Source organism: Danio rerio, chromosome 7 (assembly GCF_052040795.2).
Source record: "Danio rerio strain M-AB ecotype USA chromosome 7, GRCz13ab, whole genome shotgun sequence".
Taxonomy (NCBI): Eukaryota; Metazoa; Chordata; class Actinopteri; order Cypriniformes; family Danionidae; genus Danio; species Danio rerio.
Window position 1 is genome coordinate 9,790,902 of NC_141027.1, and position 13,739 is coordinate 9,804,640.

Here is a 13,739-nt window from a genome sequence, read left to right on the forward strand (position 1 = left end):
AGATCGTCTTGACCACGTCTACATGCCTAAATGCATTGAGTTGCTGCCATGTGATTGGCTGATTAGAAATTTGCATTAACGAACAGTTGGAGAGGTGTACCTAATAAAGTGGCCGGTTACTGTATGCTTTATCATATATCAGCATGTCTTCAAAGGCATAACGCAGTTTTTTTTTTTTTTTCATTGAATCTCATTGTGCTTCATGGCATCACACTGCTGTTATTAATCCTCCACATCTGCGGTCCCCTGTCGCCCCCCTCTTTTTTCCTCTCTCTGTTAATGAGAGTCGACCTTCTATAGTCTCATTCCCCCGATGCACCTGTACGCTGCTCTTAAAACGCAGGGCTTTACATTACACCGCTGCTCCAGCACAAAGGCCGGCAGTGTGTGGCGCGGGCGGGTCTCGAGCTCTCCGGTCGCGGCTTTTATTTGCACGGCCCGGAGGGAGGGAACGACTCTCTTCTGGCCTTTCACTCCGTTCTGCACCGCCACGTCCTGCATGAGCTGCAGTCTGGCCTTTCAGCGGCTAAATGAAGACCTGATAAAAAAAACGGCACCGGAACAGACGGGTGCATGGAGGGGAAAGAAAAACGGGCTTTTGTGCTTCCATGGGCCGAGACGGAAGCACAAATTCGGTGGTGTGTGGCACAAATGCCAATGCTGGACGGTGTATAAGTGTAATCTTTTAACAACTGTATTAATCCTTGTGTATTGTTTAGATTGACTACACTTTCATTATGTTGGTGGCTGTTTTTGCCCCATTGACTTCCATTATAACGGCATGTTTTGATTGCCCGTATTCCTACAGGTGGTTTTGGTATTATTCACCAAGGTTTAGGTGTTCATGGAAAAGATGGGGTTTTAGTTGTCGTTTAAAGGATGCCAGTAAATCCGCAGTCCATATGGGAATGAGAAGATCATTCCACCGGCGAGGAACACGGAATGAAAAGGTTTTGGAAAGTGACTTACAGCCTCAAGTTGGTGCTCCAACCCTGATCAGAGGCTCCTGGAGAGGATGTTAGCCTTCAGGAGCAGGTGGAGGTAAGCAGGTGCAGTGCCAGTAGCTGTCCTGTAAGCAATCATCAGTGATTTGAACGTGATCAGAGCTCCAACCTGTAACCAATGCAGAGAGATAAAGAGAGATGTTACATGGGCTCCAGTAGACGTATTTCAGCTGTCCTGCTAGTGTAAGCCAGGGCTTTTAGTGGGCCGTGCCAATAGTCCAGGAGCTTGAGTAGTGAGGCCGAAATCATGTCGCATTTTCACTGTCAGGCTAATAGCTTGCAGAGCAGCACACTATCTCTGAACGTGCAAGCTTCATGCACAAACACACCTATTAAACTTGACAAAAACTCTGGACAAGTGAAAGTTAGTGGCTGCTGTGTCTTCATTATGGTGTAAAAGATTATTACGCGTGAAACATCAAGGAGAACACAGCAACAAATTAACACTTATTAAGTTAAATCTACTTTATTAGCCTTACATTTAAAAGGAAACGTAAGGGCGATCTTATTAAAAAAAAAAAAAAAAAAACGATTTACATATATTGATGACAAAAAAAGGCTTAAAACGTCAGTGTGACATATGCAGTGAGGTGCTCTCACAAGAGAGCATGAAACCTTCTAAACTAAAACGACATTTAGAAACCAAACATCCCAGTTACAATGACAAACCTGTGGACTATTTTCAAAGACGACTCCAAAAGCTGAGGGCATCCCGAAAGTGCCTGACATCTTCATGTTCAAAACAAGTACAGACACTCCACGCATCATAATGTGTAGCTCACCGTTTAGCAAAGGCCAAGAAAGCCCACACAATAGCAGAAGAGCAAATAACTGGTGATTATTATAAAAATGGTTATGATTATTTTAATCTTTTTACTTTCATTTGCTGGTTTGTTCTGTTAAACAGGATCAGTGTTAATGTTTTATTAACAGTTCAGTTTAGTTAATGGTAACTCAACTTTTCCTTACCCTAACCACTGTTTACAGTATTTGACGTTTTTCCTATAATTTTTCTATAATTTGATACATTTTGTTAAATGACAGAGATAAAGTATTGTTTATTTGTAAGTCTTGGTAAATGTCTTATGTTTTATCTGTCACTACTTGTGTATGTTAACAAATAAATACAAATGAATTATAATTCCTTAAAAATTGTATTATAGTTCCTAAAAATTTGGGTCGCGGCATGATGACCATGTAAAAATGTGGGTCCCATGGCCAAACCAGTTGAGAACCACTGTTTTACAGCATTGATAATATAGTCGCTTAAATAGAACTGAGCATTCGTTTAGTTGTTCAAGTGAAAAAGGAGCTGAAAACAAGCAATGTACGAGGATCAGAGAGCACAAGTGAAAATGAAAAGTCACACGTTGTTTTGGTTACGTAAAGTGTAATGTAAACAGATGACAGGATATTTCTGTTTTTAGCACTGCTTTATTCTGATCTGATTTTTGTTTAGTTCAATAACGCAACATAAGTAAAGGTGCTCTACCACCTAACCAGCTTTACTGAGGTGCAGTTTGGTTAATATTTAGGGGCCAAGCAACGTAGGTGCGGAGGCACCTATTGGTTTCGTTAGTGTTCCTATTATTATTATTATTCTTCCGCCGGATTTGAATGGCAGCCCATATAGGCATATGCGGGAAAGTTGTAATAACTTGGCACAATGGTAAAGGACTGTGTTAACATTAATCAGACCAAATATGAAGTCTCAAAATCAAACTCTCTATGAGAGTCATGAATCTTTTCGCGCTATTTAAAATTTTTCTAAAAACCTATTTGATCGAACTAGTCCTAGGCCGTTTCTCCAATTTTCACCAAAATTAAATCACATGATCTACAGACCATGTCAACCAAAAGTTATGGAATTCAAGTTGATTAGACCAACCATTTTCGTTTAACTTACGATCAAATTTAACATAGAACTTGCGAAAATGGACTTGAGGCGATATCTCTGTAACGCATTTACCGATTCACACCAAACTTGGTGTGTGTTATGACAACTAGGGTCTGAGGTTATATGCGGAGTTTCGGCGCACTGCCCCCTAGTGGTCCGGAGATACAAAAAAAACATGCTTTTTTGGTTTATAACGTCTCAACCTTTTGTCCGAAACTCATAAAACTGGTCTTATTACATCTGGCAGAGCATGTCGAGTCAAATGATGTCTGATTTTCACAGGTCAGCCATTTTGGGTGTTGCCCATTTCGATTTTTGGCCAAAAATGCTATATTTTACCAACATATCCACATATCATTACAAAACATGGTATGATTCAACCCCATGCCCTGAAAGTACTCAAAAACTTCTGGAACAGCGCCACCTTGTGGCCAAAAGTGCTTGGCCCCCTTAATTGCTGCTTGCAGCTATATTTACACATTTGTTCATTTTTGAACAGTGACAGTTTGTCTGAGAAAATGTCTTACCGAAATGTGAATATTCCATACAAGCTACAGCTGATCGGTCAATTCTTGTCACGTGACTTGCGGTGCGCTTGCACTAAAGAACCCCGGGCTGCGAGCGCACCGCAAATCACGGCGCGCACCTCCATTGGAAATAGCAAACTTGTGCAAACTCCTGAAATACGCGATATGCGAACGCCCCCTAAAAAGCCGTCATCATTTGAAATCTTTGTTGACAAGTGGGTTGCGGATCTTTTACAGCATTTCGTTGCATTGTACTTGTACATTTGTAATGACAATAAAACTGAATCCATTCCTTGGCAGTTCGCGGGTCGTTCACTCAGCCCTTTCCCCTTAGCAAAGAAACTTTCTAAAGACGTCCGTTTCTTACTCATTTTGCTGCTTGTGGGTAAATTTTTTTTGCGTGCAAGTGACCGAGACGCAAGCAAGAGAATATGGTAATTTTTCAAAATAAAAGATCATTCAGACTCAGATAATAATTAAAACGGAAATAATTAATGATTTCTTCTGCGGCCCGGTACCAATTGATCCACGGAGCGGTGGTTAAGGACCACTGAGCTAGGGGATAAAATGAACCAAGGCGACATGATCATTCTCCTAATAGTCCACTGTTAAGATTTTATTTTAATATGACGCGACCCCCTACAAAGCTCGCTGAGGCCCCCGGAGACCCCCCTGTTGGGGAACGCGTTTTTACAGCATTCATAATATAGTCGCTTAAACAGATCTGGGCATTCGTAAGGAGCTAAAAACAAGCGATGTACGAGGATCAGTGAACACAATTGAAAATGAGAAGTCACTCGTTTTGGTAACGTAAATGTAAGTGTAATCTAAAAAGATGACCCGATATTTCTGTTTTTAGCTCTGCTTTTTATTCTGATCTGATTTCTATTTAGTTTAATAACACAACTCTTCCGCCTAACCAGCTTTTCTGAGGTGAAATTTGGTTTATATTTACACATTGAACAGTGACAGCCTGTGACACAGTTTTGGGAAACTAATTCCTGCACCCGCTGGCCTATCAACAACTATGCTTGATAAAGTGCATGTCTCCATAGAGTTTTCTAACTAGTGAATGACATGATCTAGGGCAGTGATTCTCAAACTGTGGTACGTGTACCACTAGTGGTACGCGGATTTCCTTCTAGTGGTACACGGAGGAATGAAATATGTCATGTACATGCTAGATATATTTCAAAAATTATCAAAAATGATGTATATAATATGCCATATATGACAAATAGCCTATATTTCTAAGGTAAACTGCCACATTTTTTAACTGTGCAGAGTTGTAGCTGCTTTACTGTGCCTACTACGCTTCTGTATTTCAATACTGCTCATTTTGGTGTTACTTGGAGAGAGAATTTTTTTCTGAGACGGTACTTGATGAAAAAAGTTTGAGAACCACTAATCTAGGGTTATATCTAATCGGTGCGCGTTCACGAGTTCATAACTTAGGCGTTGCTTTGGACAGAAGGGGAGGGTCGTACAATTTCTAAGCTGTTATGCTAATGCTAGCATTCTGGCAGATCACCTACAGCACCTTTAAGGGGGGTAATAATATTGACCTGAAAATGGTTTTTAAAAAAATTAAAACTGCTTTTATTCTAGCAAATAAGACTTTCTCCAGAAGAAAAAATATTAAAGGAAATACTGTTAAACAATTCCTTGCTCTCAACATCATTTGGGATCACAGGAGGGCTAATAATTTTGACTTCTACTGTAATGACACTTATCAGTCTTTGTTTAAATGGCCTTTAGACATCAGCAATGAACTTTACAGTAATCCTACACACTTAGCGATAACCCCAATGGCAGATCAGAGCTGAATGCGCCTTTTGCATACATTTCCCTGTGTGTCCGTCCATCCGACCCGCACATTCAAATGGCCGTCTCTTCCGCCCAGATTGAAACCCACAGACGCGGAGTTTCCCTCAAGGAAGAGCCCAGGACACCAGCCATCCAACAATACACCCATTGTTCTGCGTGTCTGCAAGGAAACGCGGCCTACAGAGAGATGCCATTGTTTTATTGTGTAATGTTACCTGTGATTCGATAAATGATAGCGGCCCTGTGTTTCTTTTTTTTGTGTGTCGTAGGAATGCACAAATATATCAGTCGCCGGCGCTTTCTTAGGTCAGCGTTCTGGCACAGGCTTCGCTCGCACGGGTTCACGAGAAGCAGGAAAGCAGAAACCATCTTATTGAAGGATGACATTCCTGGGAAAGCAGAGAAAGAAAGAGAGAGAGATCACTTTTCAGCAAAACATCAGCCTTCCTTTAGTAAATAATACATGTGGAATAAGTCGCGAGACGCTGCCAGGTGTTGTCATGTAAGGTGGTGCCGTGTGGAGAAATCTACTGAGGTGATCATGTGCCACTGGATGAGCTTCTCTCTCGGGATTTGCAAGGGCTTGGATTGAATATAGAGAGAAAAAAAGTGAGCGCAAAGGGGAAATGTAAACCGATAGCCTTGCGGTCATGTGTTTTGCTAACTTTTTACAATAAGCTTGATATTAGTTCATGTATTTAACATTTATTGCAGTATTTCATCATCTTTTTTTCAGCTTAAAGAAATTAACTAAGGATTTTAATAAAGCATTAGTGACTGTTGAACCATGATTAATAAGTGCTGTATGAGTATTCATTATTAGCTTTTCTTACCGATTGAATATACACTCACCGGCCACTTTATTAGGTACAACTGTCCAACTGCTCATTAACACAAATTTCCAATCAGCCAATCACATTGCGGCAACTCAATGCATTTAGGCATGTAGACATGCTCAAGACGATCTGCTGCAGTTCAAACCGAGCATCAGAATGGGGAGGAAAGGGGATTTAAGTGACTTTGAATGTGGCATGGTTGTTTGTGCCAGACGGCCTGGTCAGAGTATTTCAGAAACTGCTGATCTACTGGGATTTTCACGCACAACCATCTCTAGGTTTATATTCAGAAATATCCAAATATTAAATGTGTAATCATTAAAATAGTTCAAGTTCTATTTATTTATATAGCACGTTTCCAACTGCCACAGGGCTGCACACAGTGCTTTACAGAGAGAAAATAAACACATGATACGAGCATAAAACGGTAAAAACAGCAATAAGCAGATAATAGGGAGGAACCTAGAAAAATTATCAATAAAAGAGCAAAAAAAAAAAAATAGTAATAATAATAAAAAAATATTTTTTCCTAATTAAAAGATGCTACAACAGTTGACCAACACTAAACACGATAGAGAAACATGACCGTTTTGATCCCCCTCCCCACTCTCCCCCCCTTCTGAAAGGGAAGGACTTATGCTTCAAAAATACCTAGAAAATAAAAGCGTCTTTAATTTGGACTTAAAAATAGGCAGCGACGAAGCCTTTTTTTTTTTTTTTTAGCTGTAATGGCAGAGAGTTCCAGAGGCGAGGACCTGCTATGGCAAAAGCATGTTCGCCCCTACTTTTGAGGTGGGCCTTTGGAACTATTAATAAAAATAGCCAACTTCACACTATGGAAAGTTGAATAAGCTGGTCAGCTTGTGGTTTGCCTAATAAATGACAGCAGGCAGGCGCAGTTTTTTTAATTTAAAACTTTAACAGATTCCTTTTTTTTTAATGATGTATGTGATACATTTGTATTTTTAAAAATATTAAGTATAAATGAGTATATATTTTGTATATTTCTTCATTCTAAATCTTTAGGAAATGTTTTGGTGCATTAAAATTGTAGCTATGATGATCACACAAGCTAATCCAGAAAAAATAGTGCTTAAAACTTCCCCAAAATGCTGCATTTAAAGCTCAAATGAAAAGAAAATGAGGCGAATATCTGCAAAAAGGTCCACTTTTTAAAAAACAAGAACCACCTTTTTCACCAGGCTGGCTATGGGCCTGTAAATATAAAAAACAACCTGTTTAAATCATAAAAAATGTCATTACATACCTGAATAGAAAGTGAGCGTCCATAGCGTCAAGTAATATCAAAGTATTTATGATGACAGCTGAAAAAGAAAAACATTTCAAACACGCAACAAAAAAAAAAAGTATGTTACAAAAATTTGAAAGCTTTTATTAAACGTTGCATCTTACCTGAAGCAGAAACCTTTAATAAAACAAACCTAAAGCATGTTATTTATTTTTAAACAGCATTTTTCTTGCATTAGAAGTAAAGACAAAGCAAAACCACGAGTCAATAACAAACAACCAATTCAGCATATTTAGCATACATTTTATTACAAAGTCATCAAACTCTAGAAAAAATGGATGCGAATCGACGAACACGGCACAATTACTGTTTAAAGTACAGCAATAATAAGACTGTGGAAAAATAAAAATAACAAACAGGGACATTATGAGGTCCGTTTATTCGCACAAATGTACATGTGAAACTCGGCAAACAGCAGATTATATACATTCAGTAGTTGAAGCTGTGGAAGACTTCGGTTTAGTGAAGACAGATCTCCAATCAGTCCTGCTTTCTGAATACATTACGGTAACGCGCAGCCATTCGGAGTCTCCCAAAACACAGCAAACGTAACCTGAATCAAAGCTAAATGATGCTGTGGTCGCTTTAATGCACTTGAGTTGTGTTCATGATGTGGTGAAATGCTAGAGTCACGGACGGCAAAATACAGCCTGCTAGTGTTCAACAGTCGAGTTTAGTCTCTCCTACAAAACTGGCTGGAGCTTTCCAGGGGAAAACAATGGATAAAAAAAAGATGTTGTCTGACTGAAAAATGTATAAACTAAGCAAAGTGGTAAATTAAATAGCTAATTTAAAGGGACAGTTCACCCAAAATAGTTCCTACACTATTTTCAAACCTTTTTTTTCTGTTGGAGAAAGAAGATAGTTTAAAAAATGTTGGAAATCTGCAAACATTGACTTCCATAGTATTTTATTATTATTATAGAAATCAATGGTTCTAATATTAAGACTGCAAATGTATAAACTGAACAGTGTTAAAGTAACTCATTAATTTAAAGGGATAGTTCACCCAAATTATTTACTAAACCTATGAGTTTTTCTTCATCTGTTGGACAAAAAAAAAAAGTTTGAAAAATGCTGGAAACATGTAACCATTGAATTCCATAACATTTTTTTATTACAGAAATCAACGGTTCTAATATTAGTATAGTCATTTGTCCTAATAATTTAAAGGGATAGTTGCAAATTCTGTCATTTTTTACTAGAGTTCAGTCTCTCTTACAAAACTCAATGGAAAAAAGTAAAGATCAAAATGTTATCTGACTGAAAAATTTACAAACTAAAGAAATTGTTAAACTAATTAATTTAAAGGGATAGTTCAGCCATATTATTTACTACATAATTTTGAAAACTATTAAGTTGTTTTTCCTTTTGTTAAAAAAAACAAAACAAAAAACAGATTGTTTAAAAAATGTTGGAAATCTGCAACCATTGACTTCCATGGTATTTCTTTAATTATATAAGTCATGGTTCTAATGTTTTTCAAAATAAATAAATAAATAAAATGTAAGTGGTAGATTATCTCCCAAAGTTGAAAATTGAGTTTTTTTTACTTTTTTTTTTTTTTCTGTTGGACGAAAAAAAAAAAAACTTTTTTTAAATGTTGGAAACCTGTAATCATTGGCTTCCATACTATTTACTTATGTTTTTAATTGCAGAAGTCAATGGTTATAATACATGTGTATACATACACACATTCTTGTGATTTCAGTATCTCCTGCTAAGATGGATGAAAAGTGTAAAAATTAAGATGTCACCTGACTTAAAAATGTATAAACCGAATAAAGTGTTATATCAGCATTGACTAATATAATGACATTTATATTTTTAAAATTATTTATTCACCCTTTACTTGTTTTAAACCTGGAGTTTTCTTTTTTTGTTAGACATAAGAAGATATTTTGAAGAATGTTGTAAAACTGTGTTTGCTACATTATTTTCAAACCTATGAGTTTTTTCCTTCTGTTGAACAAAACGAAGATTGTTTGAAAAACGTTTAAAACCTGTAATCATTGACTTTCATAATATTATTTTTTTTTAAATAAAGAATTTAATGGTTCTAATATTTTTCCAAACATATATTTTAGTGTCCAACAGTATAAACAAACTCATAAAGGGTTGAAACCATTTGAATGTCAGAAAATTTTCTTTTTTTGGGGGGGGGAGCTTTCCCCTTTAATGCTATGCAGAAGTATTTATCAAATGTTCACATTTTGCAAAAGAAATTAAGTGCATTTCAACTCAACATAAATAAAAAAACAAAAGAAAAAAATTATGAAGTTGCTGCTTTTAAGAGATTTTCCATGCCCAAAACTAACAATGTTCTTTCTTTATAATTGAAGCAAATGATGTTCAATTAAAATAGCTGTTGTATATACTTATCTGGACGCTGTTTCCACATCAAAGCCCTTGACAGTCACATGAAAAACACAAAACCACTCAACCAAAACACTTTCATAACACAAGCTTGTGGCTTAAATAGTCTAAAAATATCTGCTGTACATATAACACAATTATTTACATAAAGTTTAATGATCTCCTGCGTGTGTGTACACCTATGTCTAGAACATTTTAATTTACCTTTTATCATGAAACCTAAAGGTGAGCACCTGTGATACTGAATCTCAACTTAAAAAAAAAAAAAAAAAAGTAGTGTCCAAAACAAACATTTAAATTAGGCATTAACTAAGGACAAAATGTTTGCTTTAAAAACAGAGAGCCTGCGGGGATTTTTTAGGTACGTTTTTTGTTTCTTTTATTTAGGATTGTCATGTTAATGGAATTCGGTACCAATCAATACTGGAATTTTAAAAACGTCCATTTCCCGCAAACATTTGAGTGCGTTCTTAACCATCGCTGATTTGCCATTGTGTTCACATGCTCAACAGAAATGACTGTGATTGGCCTTGAAGGTCATCAGTTCACTAAACTCACCGCATTTTAGGAAGTGTAAACACAGATACAGGGACAAGGGAGTGTTTCAAAGTCACGTTGATGAGCTGATTTGTCTATAAGCTGACATACGAGCGATCCTCTGATGAATCCCGGCTTTAAAAGCTCCAGTTTTTCCCTCTATCTGCATTTACACTCAGTAAACAGCGGTGAGTTTGGTGAACTGATGACCTTCAAGCCCAATCACAGTCATTTCTGTTGAGCATGTGAACTCAACGGCAAATCGGTGTTAAAGAACGCGCTCAACATGTTAGTGGGAAATGGACGTTTTAATTTAAGTATCGATTGGTACCGAATTCCAGTATCGTGCCACCCCTTTTTGTAATATGAACGAATTGGATTAAATAACTTAATATGAAGGATGAATAAGCGTTAAATCTCCAGCACACACACACAAAAAAATGGCATGCATACAAAAATATGAGTTTAAATGATCAGCAATTAGTCTAAAATACTTTTTATCAATCGGAGAATTTAGACAATTGAAAATTTTGTTGATTTAAGGACAAAAAAAATGAAAAAAGGAGGTTTTTGGTACAAATCAAACATCATCTCACAGGTCAAGGATTTCTCCAAACATGCACGTTAAGAATTGAATCAACGTTGCCATTACAGTCGTTTCTCTGCATCATTTCCACTGGGCTTGTACAAAACGCTGCGCCTGCTCCCCGAGCTTTTTTGTTTGTGTAGAAGTGAAAAAGAGAGTTTGCATAGAGTCTTAAAGGAACCTACAGGAGGAGTCTTGTGGGCTTGTGTCAAACGTTGTCGAACCTGTGTTTTAGGTAGTCCTTCATGACCTTGGCGATGGGTAGATCTTCCAGGAGCTTCAGGCTCTGCAGGCCGATGCACTGCCGGATCTTTATCCTGCACAGATCCTGCAGTGTCCTGGGCTGCCCTGAAACATATCAGTTATAAAGTATTATTTCTTACTTGCATAAAGTAGGTTTAGGTAAATTTATTTCTGTGGTAATTTTGCAATATGAATACGGTTTCAGTAGATAGTTTATATGGCTCTATTTGACGGTTTTCTGGGGTGTCTAAGAGGAAATGTCAAAGTAAAGCTGTACGCGTTGTTCATATATCATACAGTAAGCACATCTCACAAAACAGATGCTTTATACACATAAATACTCGTGTATAAATTAGGGCTGCTCGATTTTGGGAAAAATCATAATCACGATTATTTTGGTCATAATTGTAATCACGATTGTTCCAAACGATTATAAGTTGAAGTCAAAATTATTAGCGCTCCTGAGAATTAAAAAAAAAAAACATATTTCCCAAATTATGTTTAACAAAGCAAGGAATTTTAACAGTATTTCCTCTAATATTTGTTTAATATTTGGATTTTTTGTTTTGTTTTGGCTAGAATAAAAGCAAATTTAAATATTTTGAAACCTCTTTTAAGGTCAATATTATTAGCCCCTTTAGGCAAAATATATTTTTGATTGTCTGCAGAAGAAACTATTGTTATATAATGACCTGCCTAATTACCCTAATTAAGCCTTTGAATCACACTTTGAATTTGAATGTTTGTATTTAAAAAAAATATCTACTAAAATATTGTGTGCTGTCATCATAGCAAAGCTAAAATTAATCGGTTATTAGAAATGAATGATTAAAACTATTATGTTCAGAAATCTTCTTTCCATTAAACAGAAATTGGGGGGGAAAGGTTGCTAATATTCAGGAGGGCTAATAATTCTGACTTCAACTGCATATATTATTTTCCTCCCTGCAAAGGAAAGAGAAATAAGTACAATAGAATAAGAATATGAAACAAACTGTGCTTTTAGCATCTTCACCGTAAGAAAAACACTTCAGCCACAAAAGTCTTGAGTCAAAAGCACAGAGGGATTTTCTCGTTGTTTTATTAATTATGATAAAACAGGCGGCAGATGTGCTCTGTCACTTAAATGGTTTCGCTTTCACGTGTCTTTTGATTCTCAACTCGTTTGTTTATTACAAAATGAGGGTTAATATGAATAATCACTAAACACCGCGTTTTGACACCTATTTGAACATTAAAGCGCTCACATTAATGACTTTAGATGTCTGCGCTCTGCTTGTCACAATGTGCGAATGAGACCAAGTGCAGACCGCATGCTTCTGACTGTCTGCGCGCCGCACACACATAAGCATGCGGTCTTTTGCGCTTTTAAGAGCAACAAGTGAGGACAACTGGACATGGGGCGGTAAATAACGGAATAATCGTTTATCTCAATTAAAGGTTTTTCATAATCGTTAGAAGCCATAATCGAAATCGGATTTTCGATTAATTGCACAGCCCTAGTATAAATGTTCATCACTAACCTTTCTATGAACATGATTTGATTATAACTGCAGATCAATGATGCAAAATAGCCCACTGTAACGCCTGTGATTATATAAAATAAATAAATAGATAAATACAACATGTATGAACACATACAGCCCCTTACAGTCTTCGATATGTTACCAATTACAAAAGAACTACACACAGCATACATTTAGGCCTTATTTAGGTTTAAAAACAACACGCAACATATAGCCCACAGCCAGTGCAAACCTCTCATCTCTTTAATCCTCACCAGCACATGTTGCCTCTGTTAGAAAGTAATTCCATCATTCCCAGTTCATAATAGTGCAAAAGGTGTGATAATAGTTAAACGGGGCAGTTTATTCATGTTCCAAATATAAGTACACCCAAACGAGTATGTTGGAGAATGAAATGTTTAATAAATGTTTTGTTAAAATGCAGCAAAAAATATGGGCTATATTCGCTGAGAAATACACTTTGAATTACCATGGTTTATGAAATGTGCAATATAAATACACTTCCCTTGCCTATAAAGCAACTTCAGCCTAAAAAAAAAAGGATTAAAGCTGTGCAATGCGTTCTAGAAAGCCGGTGCACAGAGATGCTCAGTTTTAATGGGCCAGTTCTCAAACAATACGGCACAGACTCACACAAATGAAGCCAGCTGGAAAAAGCCACTACAAAGAGCTGAAAACAGCCATCTGCAAACCCTGTTTTCTGTCAGTCTCTCAGTGACACTTTAGTTTAGGTCAGAATTCATGCTGTATTAATTACTGGCTTATTACCTGCCTACTATTAAAATATTAACTGTTCACTAGTAATTGCAACGTATGATCTTATTCTGCATCCCTAATCCTAACCAAAACCTTAACCCAACTACTACTTTACTAACTATTGATACACAGCTCATTAGTACTTGATAAGAGTCTGCATGAATCAGAAGCTGCGACAGTTTTTTTTTTTCTTCATATTTTGATACAGTTCCTAAAGTAACTGAATATATAAATGAGAATACAGTGGGCGTAGCTTGTTTTTTTTTTCTACTGCATGCTGATTGGATGTATTAAAGAAGGCATTTCATTCAGAAA

General features: G+C 36.8%; 2 protein-coding genes across 5 annotated transcripts in view; one reads left to right on the forward strand and one right to left on the reverse strand.

Annotated features, from left to right (window-relative positions):
- pcsk6 (proprotein convertase subtilisin/kexin type 6) overlaps positions 1–13,739 on the forward strand; it is an 884,625-nt gene that overhangs the window by 796,028 nt on the left and 74,858 nt on the right. The window lies entirely within an intron of this gene.
- asb7 (ankyrin repeat and SOCS box containing 7) overlaps positions 7,465–13,739 on the reverse strand; it is a 123,254-nt gene continuing 116,979 nt past the window's right edge. For all 4 annotated transcript variants that reach the window (NM_001441632.1, NM_001441633.1, NM_214730.3 and 1 more), the window contains 1 exon segment: positions 7,465–11,247. In NM_001441632.1, the coding sequence (NP_001428561.1) occupies positions 11,108–11,247 (140 nt within the window). In that variant the 3' untranslated portion in view covers positions 7,465–11,107.